Genomic DNA, 24,964 nt, shown 5'->3' on the forward strand with positions numbered 1-24,964 from the left:
GGAGGCATGGAGTAGACTACACTTTGAGAACGCGGGATATAATTCAAGCGGACACTGTTTGAGTCGTACCTAGAGCTTGTGAGATGAACCGAAGTGAGCTCGAATCGTGACTAAAAAAAGAACGATGACCCATCAAATGCTATGACTTCGACTCATCAGGCAGCAAGTGATGGTGAGTGAGGCAGGCTTGGCAGGCGCGCCAGAGCCGCAGAACCCCGCGCCAACTACGGGTTCACAACATCTAATTTCGACGCCTACTGTGCGTTCGCCCTCGCCACACGAAATTCCAGTCGCTCGAGCCTGTGGTCCTCGAGCACTGTCTCGCAGACCCACCGGCCTGCCTTTCTAGCGCATTTGGACGTTTGATCCACGGTCCCGCCGCCACTGAAGTGTGGTTTTGACCCCGCCACCAGGCCTCGAAAGTCATTATACGCCCGCCGGTCCGCGTATTATTTTTGCGGCCTAATTGCCCACGAGTCGCGACACGGCACACTATACACAATGCCGCCAAAGAAGAAGGGCAACAAGAAGGCCCAGGATGACTGGGAGGCTGACCTGGGCGAGTCCATTGCTCCCCAGGATGCCGCCGAAGAGCCCAAGGCAGAGGAGCCCGCCGCCGAGGAGGATGCTACCGGCGGCGGCCTGATGGCTGCTCTGGCGAAACGAGGCAAGAAGAAGGGCAAGAAGAACCAGCAGCAAGACTGGGAAGCTGAGCTAGGCGAAGACCCCACTGAGGAGGCAGCAAACGATCCGATAGCGAGCAAGGCGCCTGAGGAGGCAAACTTTGACGATGACGATGTTTTTGCGGGCAACTTCAAGCCGAAGAAGGAAAAGAAGGAGGAGAAAGGGGAGGAGAAGCAGGCACCGGTAGAGGATGACGCGCCGAGGGTCAAGACGAAGGCCGAGAAGGAAAAGGAAAAGAAGGAGAAGGAGAAGCAGCGGAAGAAGGAGATGGTAAGTTTACAACACCTTTTCCAGAGACCATGTCGACAAGATCGATTCTAACCATTACACAGGCTGCAAAGAAGAAGGCCACCGGCCCAGCAAAGACTGAAGCCACAAAGCCCGCCGAAGCCAAGTCCGACACTCCATCAACGCCTGCTCCCGAACCTGCTGCTGCTCCAGCTGCCGCCGGTGGCAAGAAAGGCAAGAAAATTCCCGCCGCCCTCGCTGCGCTCCAGAAACAACAGGAAGAGCGACGAAAACGCGAGGAGGAAATAGCTCGCCTGGAGGCCGAAGAGAAGGCCAGGATAGAAGAGGAAGAGCGCAATGCTGAGGAAGAGGAGAAAAAGAAGGCCGAGGCCAGGGCGCTCAAGAAGCAGAAAGAAAAGGAGAAGATCGAGCAGCTGAAGAAAGAGGGCAAGTACCTGACCAAGGCACAGAAGGAGGCCAAGGCCAGGAACGAGCTGCGCCTGAAACAGATGCTGGAGAGCGGAAACGCCAAGGTCGATGCACTTGACGCCCCTACTGAGAAGAAGAAGCCCGTTTACGACGACCGCAAGAAAAGGAAGAAGACCCAGGCCGAGCAGCAAAAGGAAAAGGAGGCCGAAGAGGCAGCGAAGAAGCTCGAAGAGCTTCGAATAGCCGAAGAACAGGCCGCTGCTGCTGAGGCTGAAGCTCAAAAGGCGCGTGAAGATGCTGAGGCGAAGAAGGGCGAGGGGGAGAGCGACTCGGGCGAGGATTGGGAAGCCCAGGCAGATGCCATGGAGGGCGTCAAGGACAGCTGGGACGCAGACAGTGACGCGGAGGAAGAGAAGAAGAAAGCCGCGGCTGAGGCCAAGGCTGCTACTGCTGCGAAGCCTGCGGCCAACGGCAAGCCAGCTGCGGAGGCATCTGCGGATGATGAAGAGTCTTCAGATGAAGAAGATGACAGCGATGACAGCGACGATTCATCATCCGATGAAGAGGGTACTGCCGCACAACGCGCCGAAGCCGCACGAAAAGCTGCCGCTGCAGAACGGAGAAAGAAGCAGCACGAAGAGGCCCTCGCTGCTCGCTCAAAGGACAACCTCCGATCACCTATTTGCTGCATCCTTGGCCACGTCGATACCGGAAAGACCAAGCTTTTGGACAAAATCCGTCAGACCAACGTCCAGGAAGGCGAAGCTGGTGGTATCACGCAGCAAATCGGTGCCACTTACTTCCCGGTTGAGGCTTTGGAGAAGAAGACAGCCGTCGTCAACAAAGACCACTCCTTTGTATTCAACGTCCCTGGTCTTCTCGTCATCGACACCCCTGGTCACGAGTCTTTCACCAATTTGCGTTCCCGAGGTTCTTCACTCTGCAATATTGCTATCCTCGTTGTCGATATCATGCACGGTCTAGAGCCACAGACACTGGAGTCGATGAGATTACTTCGCGATAGGAGGACGCCCTTCATTGTTGCCCTCAACAAGATCGATCGTCTCCTTGACTGGAAGAAGATTGACAACAACGGTTTCGAAGACTCTTTGAGCCTGCAGAAGGACCGCGTCAAGAAGGAGTTCGAGGACCGATGGGCCATGGTACATACCCAACTGCAAGAGCAGGGTTTCAATTCGGAGCTGTTCTTCAAGAACAAAAACATGTCGCGGTATGTCTCTGTGGTCCCGACATCAGCGCACACCGGAGAGGGTATCCCCGATATGATCAAGCTCATCATCAAGCTCACCCAAGAGCGTATGACTAACAACCTCATGTACCTGTCCGAGGTAGAGTGCACGGTCCTGGAAGTCAAGGTCATAGAAGGTCTCGGCACAACAATTGACGTGATTCTTTCCAACGGTGTTTTACACGAGGGTGACCGAGTAGTGCTTTGCGGTAATCCAGAGCCTATAGCGACAAATATTCGAGCTCTCCTCACACCAGCTGAGATGAAGGAGCTCCGTGTTAAATCGCAATATGTACACAATAAGGAGGTCAAGGCCGCCATGGGTATCAAGATCGCCGCCGACGGTCTCGACCAGGCTATTGCCGGTTCGCGACTGCTCGTCGTTGGCCCAGATGATGACGAAGAGGACCTCATGGATGAAGTCATGGGCGACCTCGCACACTTGCTCAGCAAGGTATCCAAGACTGGCCGCGGTGTCTCTGTTCAGGCATCTACCCTTGGTTCGCTCGAAGCCTTGCTCGAGTTCCTACGCGTCTCCAAGATCCCCGTCGCCACCATCTCTATCGGTCCCGTTTTCAAAAAGGATGTCCTACGCGCCGGTGTCATGTTAGAAAAAGCAAAGGAATACGCTGTCATGCTGTGTTTCGACGTCAAGGTCGACAAAGACGCACGCGCCTACGCCGACGAAATCGGCGTTAAGATCTTCGAGGCGGACATCATCTACCACCTCTTCGACAAGTTCACGGCGCACATGAAGCAGCTCGAGGAGCAGCGCAAGGAGGATTCCAAGATGCTTGCCGTCTTCCCCTGCGTGCTCAGCCCTATCGCTGTCTTCAACAAGAAAGATCCCATCGTCTTGGGCGTCGATGTCACAGAGGGAAACCTTAAGATTACGACGCCCATCGCTGCCATCAAGAAGAATCCCGTTACTGGTCTGAAGGAAATCATCGACCTGGGCAGAGTGTAAGTCTCTCTTGCCGCTCCCTCTCCTCTTCACAACCTTTACTTCTGATACACGTTAAACAAACACTAACAAAGCATATAGCACTTCCATCGAGCGCGACCACAAGCAAATCCAAGTCTGCAAAAAGGGCCAGCCCTCCGTCGCCGTCAAAATCGAAGGGCCCAACCAACCCCTCTACGGCCGCCATCTCGAGGAAAAGGACATTCTTTACAGTCACATCTCGCGTGAATCGATCGATACGCTCAAAAACTACTTCAGGGCGGATGTCAGCATGGACGAGTGGAAGTTGATCAAGCAGCTGAAAGAGAGCTTTGATATCATGTAGAGGAGAGGCGACTTTGTATGATGCAGAAGTAGATTGTAATGGTGTGGCAACCTTCTATTTTCTATGCTCAATTGTTGCGCGGGTGGTGCATGACATAGGCGTTTATATTTTCTTTTTACCTTTTTCGATTTCGGGGTGACGGCTGGACACAAAACGCATGCATACGAGTACACTAAAAGTCAGCATTCAATGTCTCTTCTCTCCAACTACTTTTGTCCTGAGAAACTATGCTGCGCGTTGCGTGCAGAGGTGTGCACACGGATAACGTCGTTTCCGTCCCTAAGCGCTGCATCCAAGGGGCCATGCATTCTTCCTTCGTCTAGCTTGCATTGACGCGTCAATTCGCAAAGGCTGGCTCGCGACTAAACCCACGGTAGCTCTTTCTAGTAATTCATCGTACACAGTAAGATGCGGCCACCGCCCAGTCCCTGCAGCCGTTCGCGCCTCACACCAACCAACCGCCCAGCCATTGTCCCGACTCGGCAACTTAGACTCGTCTCACCGCACTGGCACCACACCAAACTAGCCCCCATTGCCGTTTTGGAGCGCCCACGCAAGGGAGAGAAGACATATTCATTTTACCATCGCGTCCAATCGAAGCTGTAGTTGCATTTATCTGTTGCTTGCGGCAGTCGGCCTTGCACCCGGTCGTGCCGGTCCCGTGGTGGTGTCGATCCCTTCGCTGAGTGGCGAATGCGCATGCAAATGTAACATGAGGGGAATCCCTACACCGAACTTTCTGCTCTCTTCTGAAGATCTGAGCAGCCCTGCTCAGGTGGAGGGCCTGAGCTGAGCGAAGTGGTCGATTGACTGGGAGGGAGTCACGGAGGGATATGAGGTTCTGGAGAGTGTTGGCGAATGGAATGGAGGGCTGCGTGGAGACGGACTGGGAGACTGTGGCGGTGAATTTGAGACTAGGTACCAGGCCCTAGGAAAAGTTATTGGTGATGGGAATCTTGCGAGTGGGAAATGTGGTGGTCAAGGTGGTCAGATATGCTTTGATTTTTTCTACGCTGCAGGAATCCCAAATTTCCTTAACAAAACAAAAAACGCTCAAACGATGCCTTGCTAATAACAAGTGATGCCTAATATCCTAGTGCCGCCAGAGCACGTCGTATGTATGCTGTATGCTGTATGCTGGGTTCCAACCTGGTATGAAACGCCGAGAAATGCCGATGCCGCTATGCTATGCTATGCTATGCTATGCTATGCTATGCTATGCTAGGTGAAAATGATGCTATGCTGAGTAATATTGTGGGGAAATGCTTCTGACGAGAGAGAAAAGAACGAAAGGAGATCGTAGAAGCACTGTAACCACATGAGATAACGAGATTAGACTTGGTCCCAAATACCATTGGGGTCGTACGAGGTGTCGACGATCCGCATATCAGCCATGTCGAATTTCTTGGAAGCGAACCCGATCTTGTGCTCCCTGGAGATGCGTGCAAAGGCGCTGATGCACCAATTCATACGGTCGTGGTCGCCCTGCCGCAAGTAGTAGCTCGAGACTACATCTAGTGGCAAGAACATGTTTTCCGTAGCAGCGAACGAAGTGTTGTTAGCGCAGTATTGTACGGAGCGACACACGAGCGACGCATATTCAGAGATGCGAGGCTGAAGTGCCCTATGCTCAGGAACATCAGACTGAGGCAAGCGCATGTATAAGATCTGGCGAGCTTCGAGGATGAGAAGTTGAGCGAGCCAGTACAGACAATAGTTGGTGCAAGCTTCGATCGAGATGAATTGGAGAGGAAACGGGACTGAGTCTGCGCTAACTTGGGCGGCAGGGAAGGTCCACGGACCACTCATGCTTGACTGAAGTAGCTCATACCAAGGCGTAATGGACTGTTCGAGTGTTGACAAGTCGTCGAGGATAGCCTTCACAGCAGAGACTGGAGCCGCCGTAGTAGAAGAGGTGACGCTGTCTGTGACGCTGAGATAATTCGGAAGAGGAAGGATGCGCTCGCACCATTGGAAGTACAGATCGTTACGATTCGTTCGTGGAACCGAGTATATGTGGCGAGCCAGATGCCGAAACGAAGGAGACGAGCAGGGATACGAACGCCTGCTTGATATCGCTTCGAACAAGCCCTGGTTCAGGATATAAACGTGGAGCTCTTCAAGATCCATACTGTCCATAGAGAGATTGAGCAGACGGGTTGCTCCTTCGATGTGGGTAAGTTGGCTCGATCCACCTCCATTGGACATGAAGAGCTCCGTCGAGCTCATGACTAGCGTTGTTGCTAGTAAATGTTTCCTTTCGGAAGTACCAAGTTCTGGGAGGGCTTTTTGAACCATCTGAAGGGCGTTCAAGTACATGTTCCCTCCGTGATCAGACAATCCCACGTCCTGGTATTGCGATCCGATGAAAGAAGCGGCCATCGCTCCGATAGCAGTATCCAGAATGACGGATTGTCCCAGCCAAGAGGGAAGTAGTAGTCTCCAGCCCCCACATTCATTACCGGCCGTGAGTGGGTCTACAGGTGTCTTGCCAGGCCCGTAACGCCTGAGGTAGATGTCCAGAAAAAGTTCAACCAAGTGGTGGATGTTTGCGGGATCCGCGAGGGCGATTATCGCCCTTGAGGCATCCACCGAGCCTAAAGACATGGCATCGGATGTATGTGAGGTTGTCGGAAGAGATGCCGCTAGCATGTCTAAGGTTTGGGGTGGCGAAGTCGCGGGCTGTGATGCCAAGTCTAGGACTAGGTGTTTCTGTGCGCTCTGACCTCGGTTCCACGTGGGTGGTGGTCCCGATGAGTTTACATTGATGAAGATGTGGCCCATATCGTAGCCGCCACAAGGCTTGTTTGCCGCCACACATGCACTGCATCGCGGCTTCTTCTTGTCGCACTGGAGTGTATTAGCAGTCATCCCAGTTGACAAGATAGATGCATGGAACTAACCTGAACCCCGCTCTCCTTGCATTGCTTGCAAAATCCTCGTCTTTGTGGTTCGGGAAGCATTTGGTAAGATATTGTTACGTGAAGCAAGCGAAGTGGAGCGGAAGTTGAGCGCTGTCAATTCACGACGCCTTTGAAAGGAAGAAGAACTAAGGCCCGTGGATATGGAAAGAGAAGTATGTAAGATAGAGAGCTGTGTATGTAGTAGCAGTCTACCGGAGCACTGGGCCTTTTCATAGTCGTCCGAGAAATTGACGTTTAAGGATCGATCATTGTGGCTAGCCTACACCGCCGCACTCGATGGGTTACTCTCTTCAGGTAGACCGCTGAAGCTGACTTGGAAGTTCGAAAAAGTATAACGGAGAGGTCTCGAGGTAAAAGCAGGGTCCGTCGGTTGATCGAAGCAGATTCTTGAGCCCACACATCTGGTCCTGTCGCTGTACATTCAGGGAGAAATCCTTAGGCGGAAGCCGAAGCTGTGGAGTTAGGCATACCGCCTTTGTCCACTGTGATTGACGGCGTCTTCTGAGCCTTAGCAGTTCCCCGTCAAGAATTGCCAATCCGCTGGGTCATGTTCACGTTACGCGGAATCAAGCATCGACCGCATCGGCTGGGTCGTGGTTCGAGAGCGGCTCCGCCATGGTGGGGTCCAATCAGTAGAAGTCATGTCGCGGCCTGACATGTTAAAACCAGCGTATAGGCGTTCGGAGGCGGGTCCTACTCATGTCTACCGTGTACCATGCGGTGTGGCGAGAGTGCAGGGAGGCACCAGTGCTAGTGTCCGTGGATAGCCTCATAAGGCTGGCCACTGCTGAGCGTCTCACCTCCACAAAGTGCCCATGCAACGGGCCGCCGATCTGAAACCATTGCCGTTGCTATTCGTGGCGCGAGGTCTACGGTGCCGGAATCGCTATTGCAGCCTCATCGTCCGGTCGCGGTCGAGGAGGATGTCGGAAATCTGGGAAGGCGCCGAGGATGCGACGCCGTCGTCGGGAGCAGACGCAAATTGTCTTCGAAAGCCACTTTACGACGAGTGATTCTCTCCGCCGCGAGCGTCGCGGACGAGTGCTCCTAGGCAACGATTCGGTTCAGCCAGAAGCAACATACCAGAACGTGCAACACGAGATGGCATCCTTAGGCGAAGGCCGCCCGTCTCAGTCTGTGGACGGGAGATCTACGCTGCTTCTATCATTAGACGACGTTAGACAGTCCGACCAATCCGCTCGGCGCATGCTTACCTGACTACACGCATGTCTCACCGCGCTTGAGTAGGCGTCCCACCTGGCCACGACATCCTGTCTACTTCACAGCCGCCGCCGTGGTTCGGTCCATGCTTGTGTCGCTTCCGCGAGCACCGTTGCTGGCCTTATGGCCGCGCTAACAGCCTCACAGCTAGCCCTATAGCTATTATTGCTAACCGAGGAAATATATGACATCCCGTGTGCGCACTCAATTCATCAAGTCGACACTTGGTCCATCCTGCATGCTCTACGAGTCGTGGAGCTTCCAAGATATCAGGGTATACGAGGCAATCCGGTGTGGAGAGTAGTAACCTAGGGATCGAAGGATGTTGCGCGTATATGCATTGGCGAAAAGGAACCATCGCAGCGCTTACCGTAGCATCATGCGAGTCATACCTGCATTCCTAGCTACCATCACTTCTTGTCATCCACGACCTCCATCTCGTGCACTTCCTCCTCGGGAAGCTTCCCCTTAACAGTCGCTAGATCCGCTACAATCACCTCGTCACCAAAGATATGCGCAATTTCCTCGAGGGTTCTCCCCCTTCGTCTCAGGGAAAACGAAGAACACCGTAATAGCCCCGATCAGGTTCGTGCAGATGAACAGAGAGTAGTACTTGTAGCCTACCTCGGAAAAGGCGATTGGTGACACCTGGTTGAAGACGATGTTGATGAGCACGTTCGAAATGACGGAGATGGCCGAGCCCTTGGAGCGGATTGCCATGGTCATGATTTCTGGGACGTAGATGTAATGGATGGAGTTGTAGCCAAGGGAGTAGCTAACCAACATGTCAGCATAATGTGACGGCGTAAATGGGGATACTTACATAATGGAGAAACAGAAGATGAAGGCGATGGAGAAACCCTTCGCGATCTGGTTGTCCGACTTGCCATATGCACCGCTCAGAGCCATCACGAGCGCCATGTCGAGGGTCATGATCAGGCCGGTGATCCAGAGAGTTTTCTTGCGACCCCATGTGTCGACTGCATGAGTTAGTGTTGATCCCTGGAGCTCACGTCTCAAGTATCGCGACATACCGTATTTGAGGCAGATCACATTGGCAATGGGACCGACCAGACCGTAGACACCAGCTAACAACGTCACATTGTGACCTGTTTGACCGAGACTCTTATACAGATCTGTTTGGTAATAGTTGATAACGTTGATACCCGACAGTTGCGTAAAAGCCTGGACAAGCACGGCAAGTAAGATTCTTTTTCTGTTGCTCTTCGTAGCAAAACACTCTTTCCAGCCGGCTTTCTGTACGCTTTTCTCAAAACGCAGTTGATCGCGCATTTGTGTGAACTCGGCACGGAAGAATGTGTCATCTCCAGAACCACCATGAAGACGCTTGATGACGGCATAAGCTTCTTCATCTCGCTCTTGTTCGAGGAGCCAGCGGGGCGAGTAAGGCAGCCAGAAGATACCAACGAGGACGATGATGGCAGGAAGACATTGAACTGCTAGAGGGAACCGCCACTGGAATTGGCCAGAAGCGTACGAGCAGCCAAATCCGACCCAGTTGGCAATCGCGAAACCTATGCCCACAAACTGAGCATGAAGGCCAGAAATCATGCCGCGCTTATGTGGAGGGGCGATCTCAGAATTGTATATGGGAATCGTCATATCTGCTACACATGAGCTCGTGCGAACAGCTTCAGATAAAATACTTACTCATGATGCCAACAGCAAAACCTCCAATGATGCGCCCGCAGATGAGCATACCCATATGTACCGCAGCAGCCTGGATAATGCCAGCAATTAAAGCGATGATCGCCGCGATCATGATAGTCTTCTTGCGACTGTTCTCGCTCTTAGTCTGCTTGCGCTGTTTCACAACCAACCAGCTTCTCACTTACCCAAGATAATCGGCGGACCATCCTGCGAAGAAGACACCGAAAACGGAGCCTGCGCCGAACGTGCTTACAAGAGCACCTTTGACACTCGGTGTAAAGGGTGCAAAATATTCCACAAACGACTTCTGGGCGATGGTCGTCGAGACGATACCAGAGTCGATACCGTACAGTAAAGATCCGACTGCTGCGAAGAGACTACAACCCCAGGTATACGCGTTGACACGCGGTGTCTTAATATGTGGAGCCATAACGAACAAAATCACTGCCTCTGGACAATGGGAGGTGGTATCAGAATGGAAACCGGAGCAGACAAGTTGCACTTGATCTGAAGAGAGATCGTCCCTGTACGACCCCGCTACTTATAGGTTATCCCACCACTGCCCTGTAAGAGTTCCCCAGACTATCCATTGTGCCGGGAAGGACTATGAAAGCCCGGTACGCTGGGATCTTCGCATGTTCGGAACACACTCGGCCATGAACCTTGCACATAATGATTCAGATGCAGCCGTAGCAAGATCTTAAAACCTGGAGTCTGGCGCTGAAAGCCAAGCGCGGGACGTTCTCAGTAAACTCAAAGGAGATGGCGAGTCTCGGCGTTCTTTCGTTTAGCCGGTCGTGTAATGGACGACTCAACGCATCGTTGGCTACTGCAAATCAAGAACTAAGCGGAAAGCCGGGACAGCTGAAAGGAGATGGAGGAAGACGAGGTCGGAAAACCTTAAGCGGGCATCTCCGCAGAATCACGTGCTAGCACCTTGGCATCGTTCCACTTCAAACCGAGCATTCGCACGACTCTACGCAATTCAGCCGGTGAAAAAAAAACCAGCGTACCGCTTATCGTTGTTCAACAGAAGTCTGATCTACGCTGTGCCGGTACCGTAAGCAACTGAGTCCACTTTGAGTCGCAGCTTCCGTATTGATTGGTCAGTCAGCGAGTACTGAGTCAAACAACAACCTGCAGCTCGAAGGCACCATGGGTCGCCTTGGGTTGTATCTCAGCCGGTGCCGCGTTATGCATCTTGTATCCACCATTGAGGGTACCTTGGCGCCGACGGCTCGGAACGGTCGGAATCTGTTGGTCGATGTATAAGATGCGATGACTTCAAATCTGGTGCAATCAACTAGCAAAGGACCGCATACTTGTCATGGTCAAGTTTTCACACGGGTGCTGGCATCCGGCCCCAGACACAATCATTGATTGGGCAGTCGAGACGGTGAAGGCCACAGCGAGAGAGGACTCGTTATATTTCGTCACAGTAAGCCATCAGGCGCGACGGCATGCCGGACAGGGCTCATAGGTGTACACAGGCATCGAAACCGATCAGCTTTCGTGGTGACACACTCAACAACCCGACCTTGACACACCACCTCAGCTCGCCCATTGATAATGTGTTATATCTTTCATCCACGCACTGGAGGCAGCAAAAGAGCGTAACTCAGGCACCCAACTTCGAGCTGTTTCCACGAGGTCAAGATACACACTCTGCACCTATTAAGACAACCAAGACCGACGAAGCTTTGACGTTCAGTGTTGGAGAGCTCAATGCCACGGTCAACACGCAACCGAAAGCATTCGATCTCAGCTTTCGACACAAGCAGAAACAACTAACGAGATTGGGATGGCGGTCCATCGGCTACGTCAAAGCGGGCACAACAGCTCTACATCCCAAAGCCAACTACACAGACCCCAACAAGGGCAGGCGATGGGTAACTTACCAATTGCAGCTTGGGGTTGGCGACAAAGTATACGGCCTGGGTGAGCGCTTCGGCCCATTTGCAAAGAATGGCCAGACGATCGAAATGTGGAACGACGATGGCGGCACCGGCTCTGAGCTCACTTACAAAAACATCCCTTTCTTCATCACCTCTGCCGGCTACGGCGTCTTCATTCCAACATCTAGTTTCGTCTCGCTGGAAATACAATCTGAACGCACAACACGGGTCAACATCGCTGTTCCGGGAGAAACTCTATCCCTCTATCTAATCTATGGCGCCACGCCCAAAGACATCTTATCCAACTATTCAAAGATCACTGGCGTACCTGCTCTCCCACCAGCGTGGACCTTCGGCCTCTGGCTCAGCACATCCTTCACCACCAATTACGACGAAAGCACCGTCACTTCCTTCCTTGACGGTATGAAAGAGCGCCAGATCCCCGTCAGCGTCTTCCACTTCGACTGCTTTTGGATGCCCGGTTTCGAATGGTGTGACTACGAATTCGACAAGGACTACTTCCCCGACGCCGCAGGCCAGCTCCGCCGCATGAAAGAGAAAGGAATCCGTATCTGCGTATGGATCAATCCGTACATCGCACAGGAGAGCTCCATCTTCGACGAGGCGGCAGAGAAGGGGTACTTCATCAAGCGTGGCGACGGTAGCGTATGGCAATACGACTTCTGGCAAGCGGGCATGGGTTTTGTCGATTTCACTAATCCGGATGCGTGCAAATGGTATCAGGATAAGCTGCAGAAACTCGTGGACATGGGTGTGGATTCTTTCAAGACGGACTTTGGAGAACGCATACCAACGGGCGATACGGTGTACTTCGATGGCTCCGATCCAGCGAAGATGCACAATTACTATGCGTACTTGTACAACAAGGTAACGTTTGAGGTGCTGGAGAAGAACTATGGGAAGAATAAAGCTGCTTTGTTTGCAAGGTCTGCAACGGCAGGATGCCAGCAGTTTCCCGTGCATTGGGGCGGTGATCCGTATTCTACGTTCGAGGCTATGGCTGAGACGCTAAGGGGTGGATTGTCGCTGGCGCTGAGTGGCTTTGGGTACTGGGCGCACGATATTGGAGGTTTCGAGGGGAAGCCGGATCCCGCACTCTTCAAGCGGTGGATCGCGTTTGGGCTGTTTTCGTCTCATTCGAGATTACACGGGAGCGCTTCATTCAGAGTACGCTGCTAACCCTTTTCAAACACCAATTCGATGAATGCTGACATATCCAGGTCCCATGGCTGATCGACTCGACCGAAGAAGCCTCCAAAGTCCTCAAGCACTTCGTCAGCATCAAACACCAACTCATGCCCTACCTCTACTCGCAAGCCATCATCACTCACAGAACAGGTATCCCCATGCTCCGAGCGATGTTCCTCGAGTTTCCTCAAGATCCGGCTATCTGGTATCTCGACCAGCAATACATGCTCGGCGACAGCCTCCTCATAGCGCCTGTTTTTAGCGAAGACAGCACCGTCACGTATTACCTTCCTAAAGGCGAGTGGTGCGGCATCCTTGACCAAAAGATACGCACTGGCCCAGGCTATGTGACGGAAGAATTTGACTTTTATGGCTTGCCAGCGTTACTGAGGCCTGGTAGCGCTATTGTTATGGGCAAGGGCGGTGAGAAGGTGGAGTATGATTGGGCGGATAGCATGAAGGTTCTAGTCAATGTAGAAGAGGGCATGGATACTACTGTTGATGTGCCGAGCCACGAGCAGTTGGGCGAGAAGGCGCTTTCTCTCAAGGTCACAGCATCCGGGTCGAGAGTTTCTGTTGAGGTTGTCCACGGAACGAGCAACAGCGCCTGGAAAGTAGTGGTTATGAACAGGAAGGTCAGCAGCGCGGATGGCGGCGAAGTGTCGAGCGAGGGCGAGGTGTCGGTCGCTGCGGGCGCTGCGAAGGTCGCCATGAGCTGGTAATCAGTGCACAGAGATAATTCACTCGAATCCAGTCAGCTCCATGATTTCGACAAATTGTGTCTATTGAAGTGTATCTTCTATCAGTGTTCTATCAGTGTCACCGCCCTTGCCCCACAGCACCCTCAACCTCTTTCACAGCATCGTATCCATACAACCAAGGCTGCACGACTGGACACGTCCATCTCGACGGAAACTCCTTGCCACTCTCTTCTAGCTCCTTGCTCCTGCCTATCCACTCTTCGAAAATTTTATCTCGCGAGTCCCTCTCCTGCCCGTCCCGCATATGGAAATCCTTCCGCTGCTTGAACGTTTCTCGTGCAATCGCTTCGCCCCTCGCCTTTCTCAGCTTCTGGAAGAGCTGCAGCGTCAGCGGGAGTTCGGACTTAGCCGTGAAGTTGGAAGGCGAAAGAAGAAGGCCAAGTACAGCACCATCTTCGATGGATGAGTTTGCGCCTTGTGCGAGATAGGGCAGCATTGGGTGGCATGCATCGCCGATGAGTACGAGGTTGGATTGATTGTTTACCCAGGAGGGCATTTCTTCGCGGTGCATAAGCTTCCATTTGTCTACCTTGTCCACGCACTCGAGTAACTGCGTTAGACTGTCTGCGTCAGCACATGGTACTGCAAAATAGTAAAGGGCACTTACACGGGATCCCAACCCTCGAACAAACTCCGCATCTCCCCCGTATTCCCCTCCGCCCTCGCCACGCCCTCTTCCAAATCATCTGGCACCAGTAGCACGACATTGTACATGGTTCCCGCACGCATACTATACGCAACTACATGCGCGTCCGGTCCAACCCAGAACCTCACACCCGGCTCCTGCACCATCGCCCTTAACTTTGCATCCTGAATCTGCTCTTCTCGCAAAACGATGCGGTAGGCCAGATCCCCTGTCGGAAGCGGCGCGTCTCTTCTCTCCAGCAAAACCGAGCGGCAAGTACTCCACAGCCCGTCGGCTGCAACTACGAGATCAACCTCCCATATCCGGCCGTCTTCGACTTTGACCTGCGCTTGCTTCCTTCCCTTCTCCTCTTCTCCCTCCCCATCTCCCTCCTCTGGCTCTATATCAAAATCCAACCCAACAACCCTCGCCCCAAGGACTACCTCAACACCCAACTCCCTCGCCCTCTTCACAAGCGCTTGCTGCAGGTCCACACGATGGCAATCAGAGAACGGCGCGCCGTACTTCCGCCTGCAGTTCTTGTCGAAGCCATCCTCGTGCGCAAGGACTTTGCCTTTGTAGTCGTAGACGGTGCAGGTGGCGGGCTCGCAGGGGCCTTGGATACGGGAGTACACGCCCCAGGATTGTAGAAGACGAGTTGCGTTGGGGGTGAGCTGCAGGCCGGCACCGATCTGGGTGGGCGTTAGTCGCGGTGGTGGTGGGAAATGTCAGTCTGGGGACGAGGGTGGGCGACAGACGAAGGAGTGAAGGGATGTTAGAGGTGGGGGATGTACCTCGGCGAGTTCACGCGCGGCTTCTAAGACGGTGACTGCGTGGCCTGAGAGCGCAGCTTGGATTGCGGCTGCGAGGCCGGAGAGGCCTGCGCCGACTACGAGGACGGTGAGTTGGGGCGGCATTGCACCAAGTGATGATCGACTGCGAGGGAGTGGTATGTGAAGGACCGGTTACTTGAGTATGCAGTCTATGTGTACGATGTTTGCTAGGTTCATGTACGATCATGTACGGTATTGTTTACGTTGGCCTCACCCCGGTGGCATATGTGCCGAGCGCTGCAGGGACAGTTGCGCAGCCATGTTCTGGATGGGCGAGTGATGGGATGTGGAGATGCGGGGAACCAACTTCGGCGCAGTCTCACGGGACGTGGAGCTACGAGTGGAGCTCTTCCACTAGTCCATTACGGGCAATGAGCTCAAGCTTTTGAACAATGGCGATCATAGGAAGAATGAAATATCTGAGGTTCAATGGTCGAAGTCCTAAGGGCGACAGCACCCACCAACGAGGTATCTGGCAGATGGCCTCCAACGCCGACCCCTACGTGCCAACGCTAGGCTGAACGCGTATGAAAAAGAATGAAAACCTGCAACGCCGGCAAAGCAACACACCCATGTCGTTCGCGTCGTTTACCTTGAACAGTCATTTGCTTCGTCGCGAAATCGATACATGCGTCATTATTTCTTCAAAGCCGCATCGTACAAGCTGACGAGCAAGCCTACCATGCTTCCGATCTGGATGCCGTAATAGCCGCCGAGGATGTTGTCGCGGACGGTAGCGACAGACACTTCCGAAAACGGACCCCATCCTGGAGATTGCGCCAGGACCGTGTTCGGATGGCCCGCGAGCGATGCGTCGGCAGTGGTGTAGACGTAGTAGGCGCTGTAGGCCAGAATCGCCTTCGCGATGTTGAAGGTGAACGGGTCAATGGTGTACTGGGTCTTTGAGGATTTGTGACGCGTGTTCGTGCGCAGGGTCAGGTTGAAGAAGTACGAGAACATGAGGGGCAGCGCCCAGTTCGTCAAAGACCACAGAGTCGCGGGTCCCCACCATCCAGAGCCCGCGAGCTTGGTGAGATTGGGGAAGCGGACCTCCCTGGCATGGAAACCCGTTGTAGCAGGGGAGTCGAACAGGTAATGCGTGTCGGTGAGCGTGTTGTACTGCAGAGTCGCAGCTTCGATGATCAAGATGAGGGTTTGAATTGCGCTGACGGAGCTGCTCGTCTCGCGCAGCCACTCCTTGGCCTCATCGATGCGCGTCTTGTCCCACAACTCGGTGGCTCTTTCCTTGACTACCTGGAAGGACTCGTCGGCGATTTCGGCGAGCTGGGCGGGTGACGCGGGGAGGTCGACATGGGGAACGCGTGGAGTGACCTCAGCAACACGCTCAGAGACGCGTCGCGTCACCTGGGAAACCTCACGAGGTGTTTTTGCGAGTGCGCGAGAGACCAAGCTTGGTCTTTCGGGTGTGCTGGTGTCGTCGGGCCTGCATAGTAGCTACCGTCAGCTCCGGCGCGTAACGCGTGGGTAAACAAAAACTCACGAATTCCCATGCCTGTTCAAAGTTTGGCGTCTGCTGCGCGTCTTGGTCAACGCCAGAGCATCTGGCGACGAGCGCTCGCGTTTTATGGGCGAGCCGCCGCGACCGTAGTACTCGCTGAATGCGCGTTGTTTCGCGAAGGTGGTCTCGTTGGCCTCGAGCGTGTCTTCGAGGGCGGCGACGAGGTCATCCTTCAGAAGCGTGTCTGCACTGTTCATCCATTGCGTTAGATAGCAAATTTTACGTGTCAATGAAGAGCAATGCTCACTCGGGAATGCTAGCTTTTTGCGCCAGCTCCAACAGCTCGCCTTTGCGCTTGCGCTGTAGCCAAGAATGAGACATAGTAAACGGTGCGAGCGCGTTGGCGTGGACGATGCGACTGTGTATAGATATCCAAAAAGGCAACAGAGGCGTGGTGGGGAAGGAATGCTGGGATGGTGGTGGGCGTGTTGCAGTGACGGAGATGAAGCTCGAGCCCTCGAGCAGCTATGGTAAACAAGTTGCACGTGACGGTACCCGGCGCTTAGCCCGATACGACAGTCAAGCAGAAATCCTATTGGATGCGATTGGGACCGCTTCGCGATTTGCCCCATCATCAGAGACAAATTTGCATGCGGCATTGTAGTTCTGTCGTTGGCGGTGAAGACCATAGCTCCCAATCTTATCGCTCGCATCGGGGCGGCATCGCGCTTGTGCTGCTTGCTGCCAGGGTTTGGGCGGCTTAGGGTCGGCTTGTCTTGGCTAAATTTTCGATAGACGGCGACACCAAGCGCTGACCAACGTCACTCCTTCACATTACCATTCACGCATCCTCGCATTTCACTTACTAGGTTTTTGCACGTCTTGCTAATTTCCTGCATTTCGAAAGCGCACCCATTGTTCCTGCGTTGCTCATGGTGTTTGGAAGCGCATCCAACTGGTTCAGCCCTACGAATCCGAACAAGCTCGTGGAGGATGGTCAAAGGGCCCGAAAACCCGCGATGGAGAGCGTCGGATCGCTGCCGGATATAAGACAGGAGAGGGTTGCAGAGAGCATAGCTGAAGAGGCGGAGGTAGACCAAGAGCTGGCACGGCCACCTTATATCCATGTACGCCGACTTTCGGAACGACTTATTCACCGAACGTAATTGATGAAGTTTCGCAGGCAATACTGGCGGGCGGTATAGGAGGCTTGACGGGCGACATGCTGATGCATTCCCTCGATACTGTAAAGACGCGACAACAGGGTGATCCGCACATGCCGCCAAAGTACACATCTATGGGTAACACCTACTACACCATATGGCGGCAAGAAGGCATACGCCGGGGGCTGTATGGAGGAGTACAGCCGGCATTCGTAGGGTCTTTCCTGGGGACATGTGCATTCTTCGGGACGTACGAGTGGAGCAAGCGGCTGATGATCGACTACGGCGTTGCTCCATCCGTCTCATACTTCACAGCCGGCACGTCACAGATCTCAGTATTTAGCTCGAATCAATGGCTAGGTGCTGTCCTAATGAGACCGCGTGTGCTAATATCTTGCAGGGCTCTTTGCCGATCTCGCCGCCGCGCCCGTCTACGTCCCCTCTGAGGTCCTCAAAACCCGCCTACAATTACAAGGCCGTCACAACAACCCCTTCTTCAATTCCGGTTACAACTACCGCTCAACTCTCGATGCCGCGCGCACAATCGCGAGAACAGAAGGCTTTGGTGCGCTTTTCTACGGATACAAAGCCACGCTCTGGCGCGACCTGCCCTTTTCCGCTCTACAATTCGCATTTTACGAGGAAGAAAGAGAACTGGCAAAGCAGTACATGGGTTCAAAAGATATTGGATTGGCGTTGGAGATTCTGACGGCAGCGAGTGCCGGAGGAATGGCGGGCGTTATAACTACACCGTTAGACGTGGTAAAAACGCGCATCCAGACACAGCAACCCAACACATCGTCAACTCCGGCATCGACCCTCAAATCGACTTTATCTCCATCTTCAACATCGAAACACTCCACCTCCGCAAAATTCAGTAAAACATCCCCATATTCGAACCGCCCAATATCTACCTCCGGTCCCTCTACCACCCTAAAAGCCCACGGCGCCGCAACCCTCGATACCTCCTCCGTAATACGCGGTCTTCGATTAATATATCAGACCGAGGGATTATGGGGATGCTTCAGAGGTGTTGGTCCCCGCGCGGTGTGGACATCCGTACAGTCTGGCACGATGTTGGTTCTGTACCAAACGCTGTTGAGATATTTCGAGCAGATGTCTAATGAAGGCTCTGCCGTGTAAAGATTACGTGTATTGTATGAAGGAGTGGATGTATATTAGGAATGACAAGGTATAGATGCATAGGCGGCGTTTTGGGGCGAGGCTCCGCGCATTGCGGCCTCGAATAGAAACTAGAAGCTTGGAATACAATACTCTTTTGTTCGACGCTAAACGATGTGAGGAGAAGGACCCACCACGCGGCTCATTGCTGTGCTTGCGACCAAAGACATGCCGTTGGATTCAGTTAGTACATCACATCGATTTCTTATCATTAACACGGGATCCAGGTCGTCCGATTGAATACTGCCGAACGCAGTTCCAGTATTCCGAATTGATCTGCGCACACTGCTCAGGAGTAGCTGTGTACTGACCTTCCCGACGAATCTTCAGTACCCTACCACGAAATCCCGGATTACGGAGCGTTCCTTCACTGTCCGGTCGAAATCCAAACCGCGCAATATGTCCGGGGCTACTCGGTGCAACACGTTGCCTCGTAACACCGTCCTCATTGTAGAAAGTTAACCAATGATATTTGGTTCCACGCCTAGACGTGGAAGTTATACTACCGCACAGCACACATGAAGTTAGACACTGGCCCAGTCTGAGGGATTTGAAAGCAGCAATGGGGATAGACTGCTGTTTGTGAAAGAGCCTATGTTTAAGAACTTTGTGAAAGAAAAGTTGAGCACTCCTAGCATAGCTTCGATTGATACAACCCCACAGTTAACTCTTCGCGAACAGCTCGCTTTCACCACCCGATCTCAGGAGTCTACATCTAGAGTCGATGAGGCTACTTTCCAGATTGTGAGTGCGGCGTTAATCGCTAAGTTGAAGGGTTTACTAAAGTTGAACTAAATTGATAATACAAAAAGTGTGGTCGATCTGGTAGTCTGGCTGTAAGTGAAATGGAAAGCCGGGTAAGGATAAAACTAAGGATCGGAATGCAACGGAGCGTGTTGTTCGGAGGAAGCGTACGTGACTCTATTGAAAACGCGAGGGGAAGAATTGATGTGAAATGGATTTTGGGGAGCTAGTAACAAACTTGGGAATTGTAAGAATGGAGTCTGTGAGCGAGTCCGCCCAGCAGTTCCCCTACGCATAGCGGTCAGGAAATGTCACTGACTTGCACCTTCACACAACAGGCAGATGCTCATTCCAGGCCTATGCTGTTATTCCTTACCAGTCCATTGCACAGCTCTTTCACTGAGCCCAATTGGTTCTCTTACGTTCAACCTCAGTTGTTCCTTCCCATGCCTACGGTAAAGATGCTAGCCCCGCGCTAGTGACCAACGTCACCTCAATAGAGCCTCATTGGCATTTTTCATGATTCTTCCTCACAACGTTTGCAATCTTACTCAATGCTTCACAAAGCTGCTTCGTCAGCGTTGAACAAGCTATCTCAGCCAGCCGTACACTGTCTATCCTCGCGCAGTTAAGACATGTACTTCTTGAGCAGTCACCAATATCTTCCAGTCATGTAAGTCAGGTTCACCCGCGCACACCTTGAGCTGACCAGGGTTTGCGCAAATGCTTATAGAGTCAAAGTCTAGTGAACCTTGGCCTGTGTATAGGGCCTTGCACGACACTCTTGGCACCTTTCAGGCTCTTCCGTACGGACTTGCTCCTCGGTCACTTTGAGGCTCATTCACCGTTTGTCTGGTGATGGTGAGGGTGATGACTCTTAGCGTATGAGCCTGGTGACCGAGAAAACCCGTTGGCCACGTTGCTGCCTGCTCCACCTCCGCAACCTCTGCCGCACTATATCAAATCCCGCTTCGTGTTGTACATTAGTACTGATCTCCAGCTAACTTGACACCATAGACAATTCTTTTGTCAACGAGAGTGTCATCAGGTTCTCGTTGACCTTCGGTAGGTCTACATAATCAAAGCCTACGGACCACAACCCACAAGCCATGGATTCTGAACACACGCCGGCAGACCTTGAAGCGGCTACGGCTCTTCTCCTTCTATCGAAACGCCCGATCCACTGGATTCGTCAATACCAGCAGGCACCCCCAGCTTCAGTCGAATCTCTGCGATCGTCGATCGACGGAGGACCACCTCGGAAGCGAGTTCGTGTAAGTACAATCCAGTATCTTTCTCTAGCTTACCTCGGTCGCTGCCCCTTTGGTCATTCCTTGCACTGGGAGCACAGCGGTAGATGAGGACACGGCCCATCGAATTGGAGTCCAACGGTCTGCAGTACAATGAGTGCGACGGGCGTCTCCAAAAGAACCCAATTCTGTTACTTTTCTATCCTGCATGAACTACGCACGCACAATCCCGGATTACGTCGACCCCTCCGCTTAGCTCGTGTATGCGTTTTCTAGAGTTTAGCTGACTCTCCACAAGTTCCAGGAAGATATGTCTCCGAATGACGAGCCTATGCCAACCCCTCCCCTCACGAGGGCCTCGAGCATTGAGTCCGCTGGGTCCCAGTCCTATCATGCAGACGATCGAGTCGCAAGTATCAAGGTTGAGTTGCAGAAGAGAACTTTCGAGAAGGACTACATCTATGCACGAGAAATAGCGAAGCACTGTCAGCAGCCGCTGTATCGTTCTTACAATTCTGACACAGCGGCTGAATCAGCATTGTTGACGTTGAAGAAGCACGCCGCTGGGACAACCGAATTGGGAAGGCACGCCAGTCACTTCGTTGGTCACGTCCCAAACACGACCGTCGCAAACAAAAACACAGACACGACCTCAACCACGACCGGTAAAAACACGCAACGCAAGATGGATGGGTTTTGGCAAGCTCCCGACGGCTCCATGCCATTCCAGCAACATTCAACAGGTAAGCGGAAACCTTGCGAGTCACCCCAAAATACATTATACGTGCGCAGCAGAACTGACGAAATTAGGTCCCATCGAGACAACATACCTACAAGGTGGTTTTCTAGATCAAGCCGACATCAACAAGGCACTGTTCGCCGCGATAGACAAGATGCACAGCGACGTTATCCGGACTTCAACCTCTAACCAGATGCTGTACGAGCACGTGGGAATGCTGAGGGGTCATATACAGATGCTTGAACAAGATAACACCCAACTTCGAACTGTTGTGGAGGGACTCCGTGGTGTCAAGCAGCAGCGACAACCGCCAAAGCTGAGCTTGGGCATCAGCAAACTCGACCTGAATGACTTTCCAACAAACAGCTTGCCAACGCCCTCAACTGTATGTATATGGTTTGCATCGTGATTTATTCAACGCTGAGTCCGTACAGGGTACCCTATCAAGCACTAATCTCGCATTCCCTAGCAGACCAACAAGTGGCACTGGAGTAGCTTTCCCGAAGACTGCAATCTCATCCAGCACAGGGCCTTCGTTCGCAGAGGCGACATCGAGTTCTTTCGAAGCTCCCGCGGTTGTTCCCCCTACTCCGACCACGCCGGGTAGCCGCACGGTCCTGTACAAAAAGGACAAGCACGACCTGACCGGCAAACTTCCTCCAGCGAACGTGAAACTTCCCCTGGTGCCACTCACGGACGTGGAACTTATCGTGTTCTTCTACAACTCGACCTTGCGACCGATCGTCTCAGTGCGTCTGTATGCTCGAGGGGGCCCAAACGTCATTGCGCAAGTAATCAACGACCATCGCGTGGTCAACCCCGACGGCTATAAGCGCAATACCTGCAGCGTGCATTGCAACAAAGCTGTCAAGACTTTCATTCGAGAGAACGGAGAAGAGACCAAGAAGAAAATTTCGGATTTCTTCGAGGTCGCCGGTGACGTGGAGGCAACTGACGCGATTAGGCACGATGAGAGCGAGCTCAGCAAGACATGCGATTTCCCAGTTCTCGATCTCTTCAAGGATCTTACCAAGTTCCCTAGCGATGGCCAGGCTGGAATCTTTACCGACTGCATCCGTTGGTGTCAAAATAATCAGGTCGGTGCGAAGGTGTCCCAAGTTCACCTAATAGGTGAGTCGCTGATGAATGGCACCGACCCTCTGGACAACCTCGACCTCTCCTCTGCCGGCACGAGCACTACCAGGCTGCTGGATGACAGCTCAGACCTCACAAGCATGAGCGACGAAGAGAACCACCCGTTGCCCAGCAAGTCAGCTAAGTCTACCAAGAAGCCCATTATCAAGACTGAAAACTCGATCAAAGACTGAATTCTGCTGAGATTCTTGGTCTGTCGAAATCGACAGACCATTTTTGTTTGCTCGTACACTACATGAAAGTTTAATTCTTTGAGGAATTCTTGGAAGGGATCAGGTTAAGGTTTTGTGGCAATGTTGTTGACCACTGCTCAAGAACCCAAAGAGTCGAAATGCTACGGGGGGCTTCACTGGTCTGGGTTGGAAAATGTCTCATCTGCGTTGTTTGTGTTTAATATCACGTGTCCTGTGCTTTTCACGCTCTACGCGTATTCTGGGGCTCTTCGTGTAGTAACAAGAACCGATTTTCACCACTGTCCAAGCCGATATGAACTTGATGCATAGCTTTCCCAAGAATGCAACACTGTTGTACTTAACGAGATCAACCTCAACTTCCTACTGGAACCTACGTACCCAGGAACAAAGCGAGAAAAGCCAACCATTCAGTAAGATTGTGTTAACTAGCATTTACAATGCAACGCCAACCTCACCCCCCTGCCCATGGGCAGCCCATTTCCTCCGCAGTATCAATTACGCCCACAACCAGTAATCCTGCATACATCCACCCTACGGACTTCGACGAGCAGCTGGACGGCATCATCGCCAACCCAAACTTCCTGGCGTCTTCGGAATGGCTGAATCGGCATGGATATGTTAGCGCCGCGCAATATGCTCTTGAGGCAGTTGCCCAGACGGTCTTCCATGAGTTCCAAGGTGGCGATGACTTTTGGGGCACGGAAGAGGTGGTAGAGACTGAAGTGGGTAATCTCTATCGCCACCGGGAGGATAGCGCCATGGCTGAGGAACCCGTTACCTTGCAGTACCCTTCGTCAGCTGCGTCCCAGTATGATCCTCTGCTACAGTACGATCCATTGGTGAAGTCGTCGTACAGCTTCCCAGTGTCGTATCAGAACCCTTCACTGATGCCATGGCAGTACAATACATTATTGCAGTACAACCCGCCGACGACGTCGCATGCCGCTCCACCGGTGTCTTCTCAGAATATTTCTACATCAGCGTCGCCGTATGCACCTCGTGGAGCATCGTCGTACTCTGGGTACGCTCCAGCTGCATCGCCGTACACTTCTCGAGCAGACTCACCGTACGCTGGATATGCTCCAGCCGCGACTTCTCGAGCAGCTTCACCGTACCCCGGATACGCTTCCGCAACATCGCCGAATACTCCTCGGGCTATGCCACCATACCACGGCTATGCTCCAGCAGCTGCATCACAACATAGTTCCCCAGATGAATCACAAACCGTGGATCCACCAGCGTTGCAGTACAACACATTGGCTGCATTGCAGCCCGCTCCCAAGGCGAATGAGGCGTCCTTCAAGGCCAATTCGACCCCGACGTCTGCTGTCCGTACTCAGTCCACGATTCCAACGGATCTCAAGAACATCACCCGCGGCATCGAAAAGAAGCCTACCCAGGACCTCTACCAAGCTGCCTTGGACATCAAGCAGCAAATCTATGATTGGCACGCCGAGCGCGATCTTCTAGAGGACGTCATGCTGGCGAAGAAGCAGGAGCATAACACTCGACTTAAGAATGCTGCCAAGTCGCAATCAGGAAAGGAGTCATTACCATGCCCGGAGGAGCGGGAGCGGCGCAAGAAGCTCATGGACAAGATCAGGGGCTTCCAGAAGAAGTTTGAGACCGTGAATGCGGAGCTGGAGAAGCGTGGAGTGGTCGTACCAGTTTGAGATGCACAGTGGGGGGGGTGCAGTGGTGGTGAGAGCTGGTGCAAAAACGGTAGCAAGAATGCCGATGATTGGATACTGCAGTTTTGGTGCGGACTGGTACGGAAAATGATTCAAATGTTGTTGGTCGGCAATGCGACCGCAGCAACATAGGTTATCGGTGCTTTGCGAAAAGAATGTGCCACCTTCCACGGCGCGGGGATAAAAATTCGTGAGTTTTCAGCCAATGTAGTTACTACAAGGAGTAAATCATTAGCTTATTTACTATAGTACGCTTATTTTAATAGTTTAATACTCTATTTTAGGCTCTACCGTGCCTAAAAGATGAGTTTAATAAGATCTAGCCAATGCTTTACTCCTTATAGTCACTATATTAGTTGAACTTCTGAT

The 24,964-nt window shown here is 52.8% G+C and overlaps 9 protein-coding genes across 9 annotated transcripts; 5 read left to right on the forward strand and 4 right to left on the reverse strand.

The window, feature by feature from the left end:
* Positions 1 to 501: 501 nt before the first annotated feature.
* FUN12 (eukaryotic translation initiation factor 5B) lies at positions 502 to 3,879 on the forward strand (the record flags this gene model as incomplete). The annotated part of the gene is made up of 3 exons (XM_056214686.1): positions 502 to 954; positions 1,017 to 3,553; positions 3,636 to 3,879. The coding sequence occupies 3 exons, from the start codon at positions 502 to 504 to the stop codon at positions 3,877 to 3,879; spliced, it is 3,234 nt and encodes a 1,077-aa protein (XP_056071953.1).
* Positions 3,880 to 5,211: 1,332 nt separating this feature from the next.
* On the reverse strand, positions 5,212 to 6,842 carry N0V89_005913 (uncharacterized protein; the record flags this gene model as incomplete). The annotated part of the gene is made up of 2 exons (XM_056214687.1): positions 5,212 to 6,729; positions 6,783 to 6,842. The coding sequence occupies 2 exons, from the start codon at positions 6,840 to 6,842 to the stop codon at positions 5,212 to 5,214; spliced, it is 1,578 nt and encodes a 525-aa protein (XP_056071954.1).
* A 1,592-nt stretch (positions 6,843 to 8,434) lies between these two features.
* N0V89_005914 (uncharacterized protein) lies at positions 8,435 to 10,125 on the reverse strand (the record flags this gene model as incomplete). The annotated part of the gene is given in 5 exon segments (XM_056214688.1): positions 8,435 to 8,548; positions 8,592 to 8,799; positions 8,848 to 9,649; positions 9,696 to 9,868; positions 9,881 to 10,125. 5 exon segments carry the CDS (start codon positions 10,123 to 10,125, stop codon positions 8,435 to 8,437), a joined length of 1,542 nt encoding a protein of 513 aa, XP_056071955.1.
* An 897-nt stretch (positions 10,126 to 11,022) lies between these two features.
* N0V89_005915 (uncharacterized protein) lies at positions 11,023 to 13,521 on the forward strand (the record flags this gene model as incomplete). Its single annotated transcript, XM_056214689.1, has 3 exons — positions 11,023 to 11,133; positions 11,186 to 12,778; positions 12,832 to 13,521. The coding sequence occupies 3 exons, from the start codon at positions 11,023 to 11,025 to the stop codon at positions 13,519 to 13,521; spliced, it is 2,394 nt and encodes a 797-aa protein (XP_056071956.1).
* Positions 13,522 to 13,618: 97 nt separating this feature from the next.
* Positions 13,619 to 15,102, reverse strand: N0V89_005916 (uncharacterized protein; the record flags this gene model as incomplete). Its single annotated transcript, XM_056214690.1, has 3 exons — positions 13,619 to 14,120; positions 14,168 to 14,877; positions 14,980 to 15,102. The coding sequence occupies 3 exons, from the start codon at positions 15,100 to 15,102 to the stop codon at positions 13,619 to 13,621; spliced, it is 1,335 nt and encodes a 444-aa protein (XP_056071957.1).
* Positions 15,103 to 15,654: 552 nt separating this feature from the next.
* On the reverse strand, positions 15,655 to 16,858 carry N0V89_005917 (uncharacterized protein; the record flags this gene model as incomplete). The annotated part of the gene is made up of 3 exons (XM_056214691.1): positions 15,655 to 16,462; positions 16,520 to 16,726; positions 16,785 to 16,858. 3 exons carry the CDS (start codon positions 16,856 to 16,858, stop codon positions 15,655 to 15,657), a joined length of 1,089 nt encoding a protein of 362 aa, XP_056071958.1.
* Positions 16,859 to 17,496: 638 nt separating this feature from the next.
* Positions 17,497 to 18,783, forward strand: N0V89_005918 (uncharacterized protein; the record flags this gene model as incomplete). Its single annotated transcript, XM_056214692.1, has 3 exons — positions 17,497 to 17,604; positions 17,661 to 17,958; positions 18,041 to 18,783. 3 exons carry the CDS (start codon positions 17,497 to 17,499, stop codon positions 18,781 to 18,783), a joined length of 1,149 nt encoding a protein of 382 aa, XP_056071959.1.
* A 1,892-nt stretch (positions 18,784 to 20,675) lies between these two features.
* N0V89_005919 (uncharacterized protein) lies at positions 20,676 to 22,883 on the forward strand (the record flags this gene model as incomplete). Its single annotated transcript, XM_056214693.1, has 4 exons — positions 20,676 to 20,840; positions 21,100 to 21,559; positions 21,627 to 21,940; positions 21,990 to 22,883. The coding sequence occupies 4 exons, from the start codon at positions 20,676 to 20,678 to the stop codon at positions 22,881 to 22,883; spliced, it is 1,833 nt and encodes a 610-aa protein (XP_056071960.1).
* Positions 22,884 to 23,341: 458 nt separating this feature from the next.
* N0V89_005920 (uncharacterized protein) lies at positions 23,342 to 24,577 on the forward strand (the record flags this gene model as incomplete). Its single annotated transcript, XM_056214694.1, has 1 exon — positions 23,342 to 24,577. One exon carries the CDS (start codon positions 23,342 to 23,344, stop codon positions 24,575 to 24,577), a length of 1,236 nt encoding a protein of 411 aa, XP_056071961.1.
* Between the last annotated feature and the right edge of the window lie 387 nt (positions 24,578 to 24,964).

This window comes from Didymosphaeria variabile (genome assembly GCF_027946475.1).
Source record: "Didymosphaeria variabile strain IMI 356815 chromosome Unknown scaffold_4, whole genome shotgun sequence".
In the NCBI taxonomy this organism is placed as follows: Eukaryota; Fungi; Ascomycota; class Dothideomycetes; order Pleosporales; family Didymosphaeriaceae; genus Didymosphaeria; species Didymosphaeria variabile.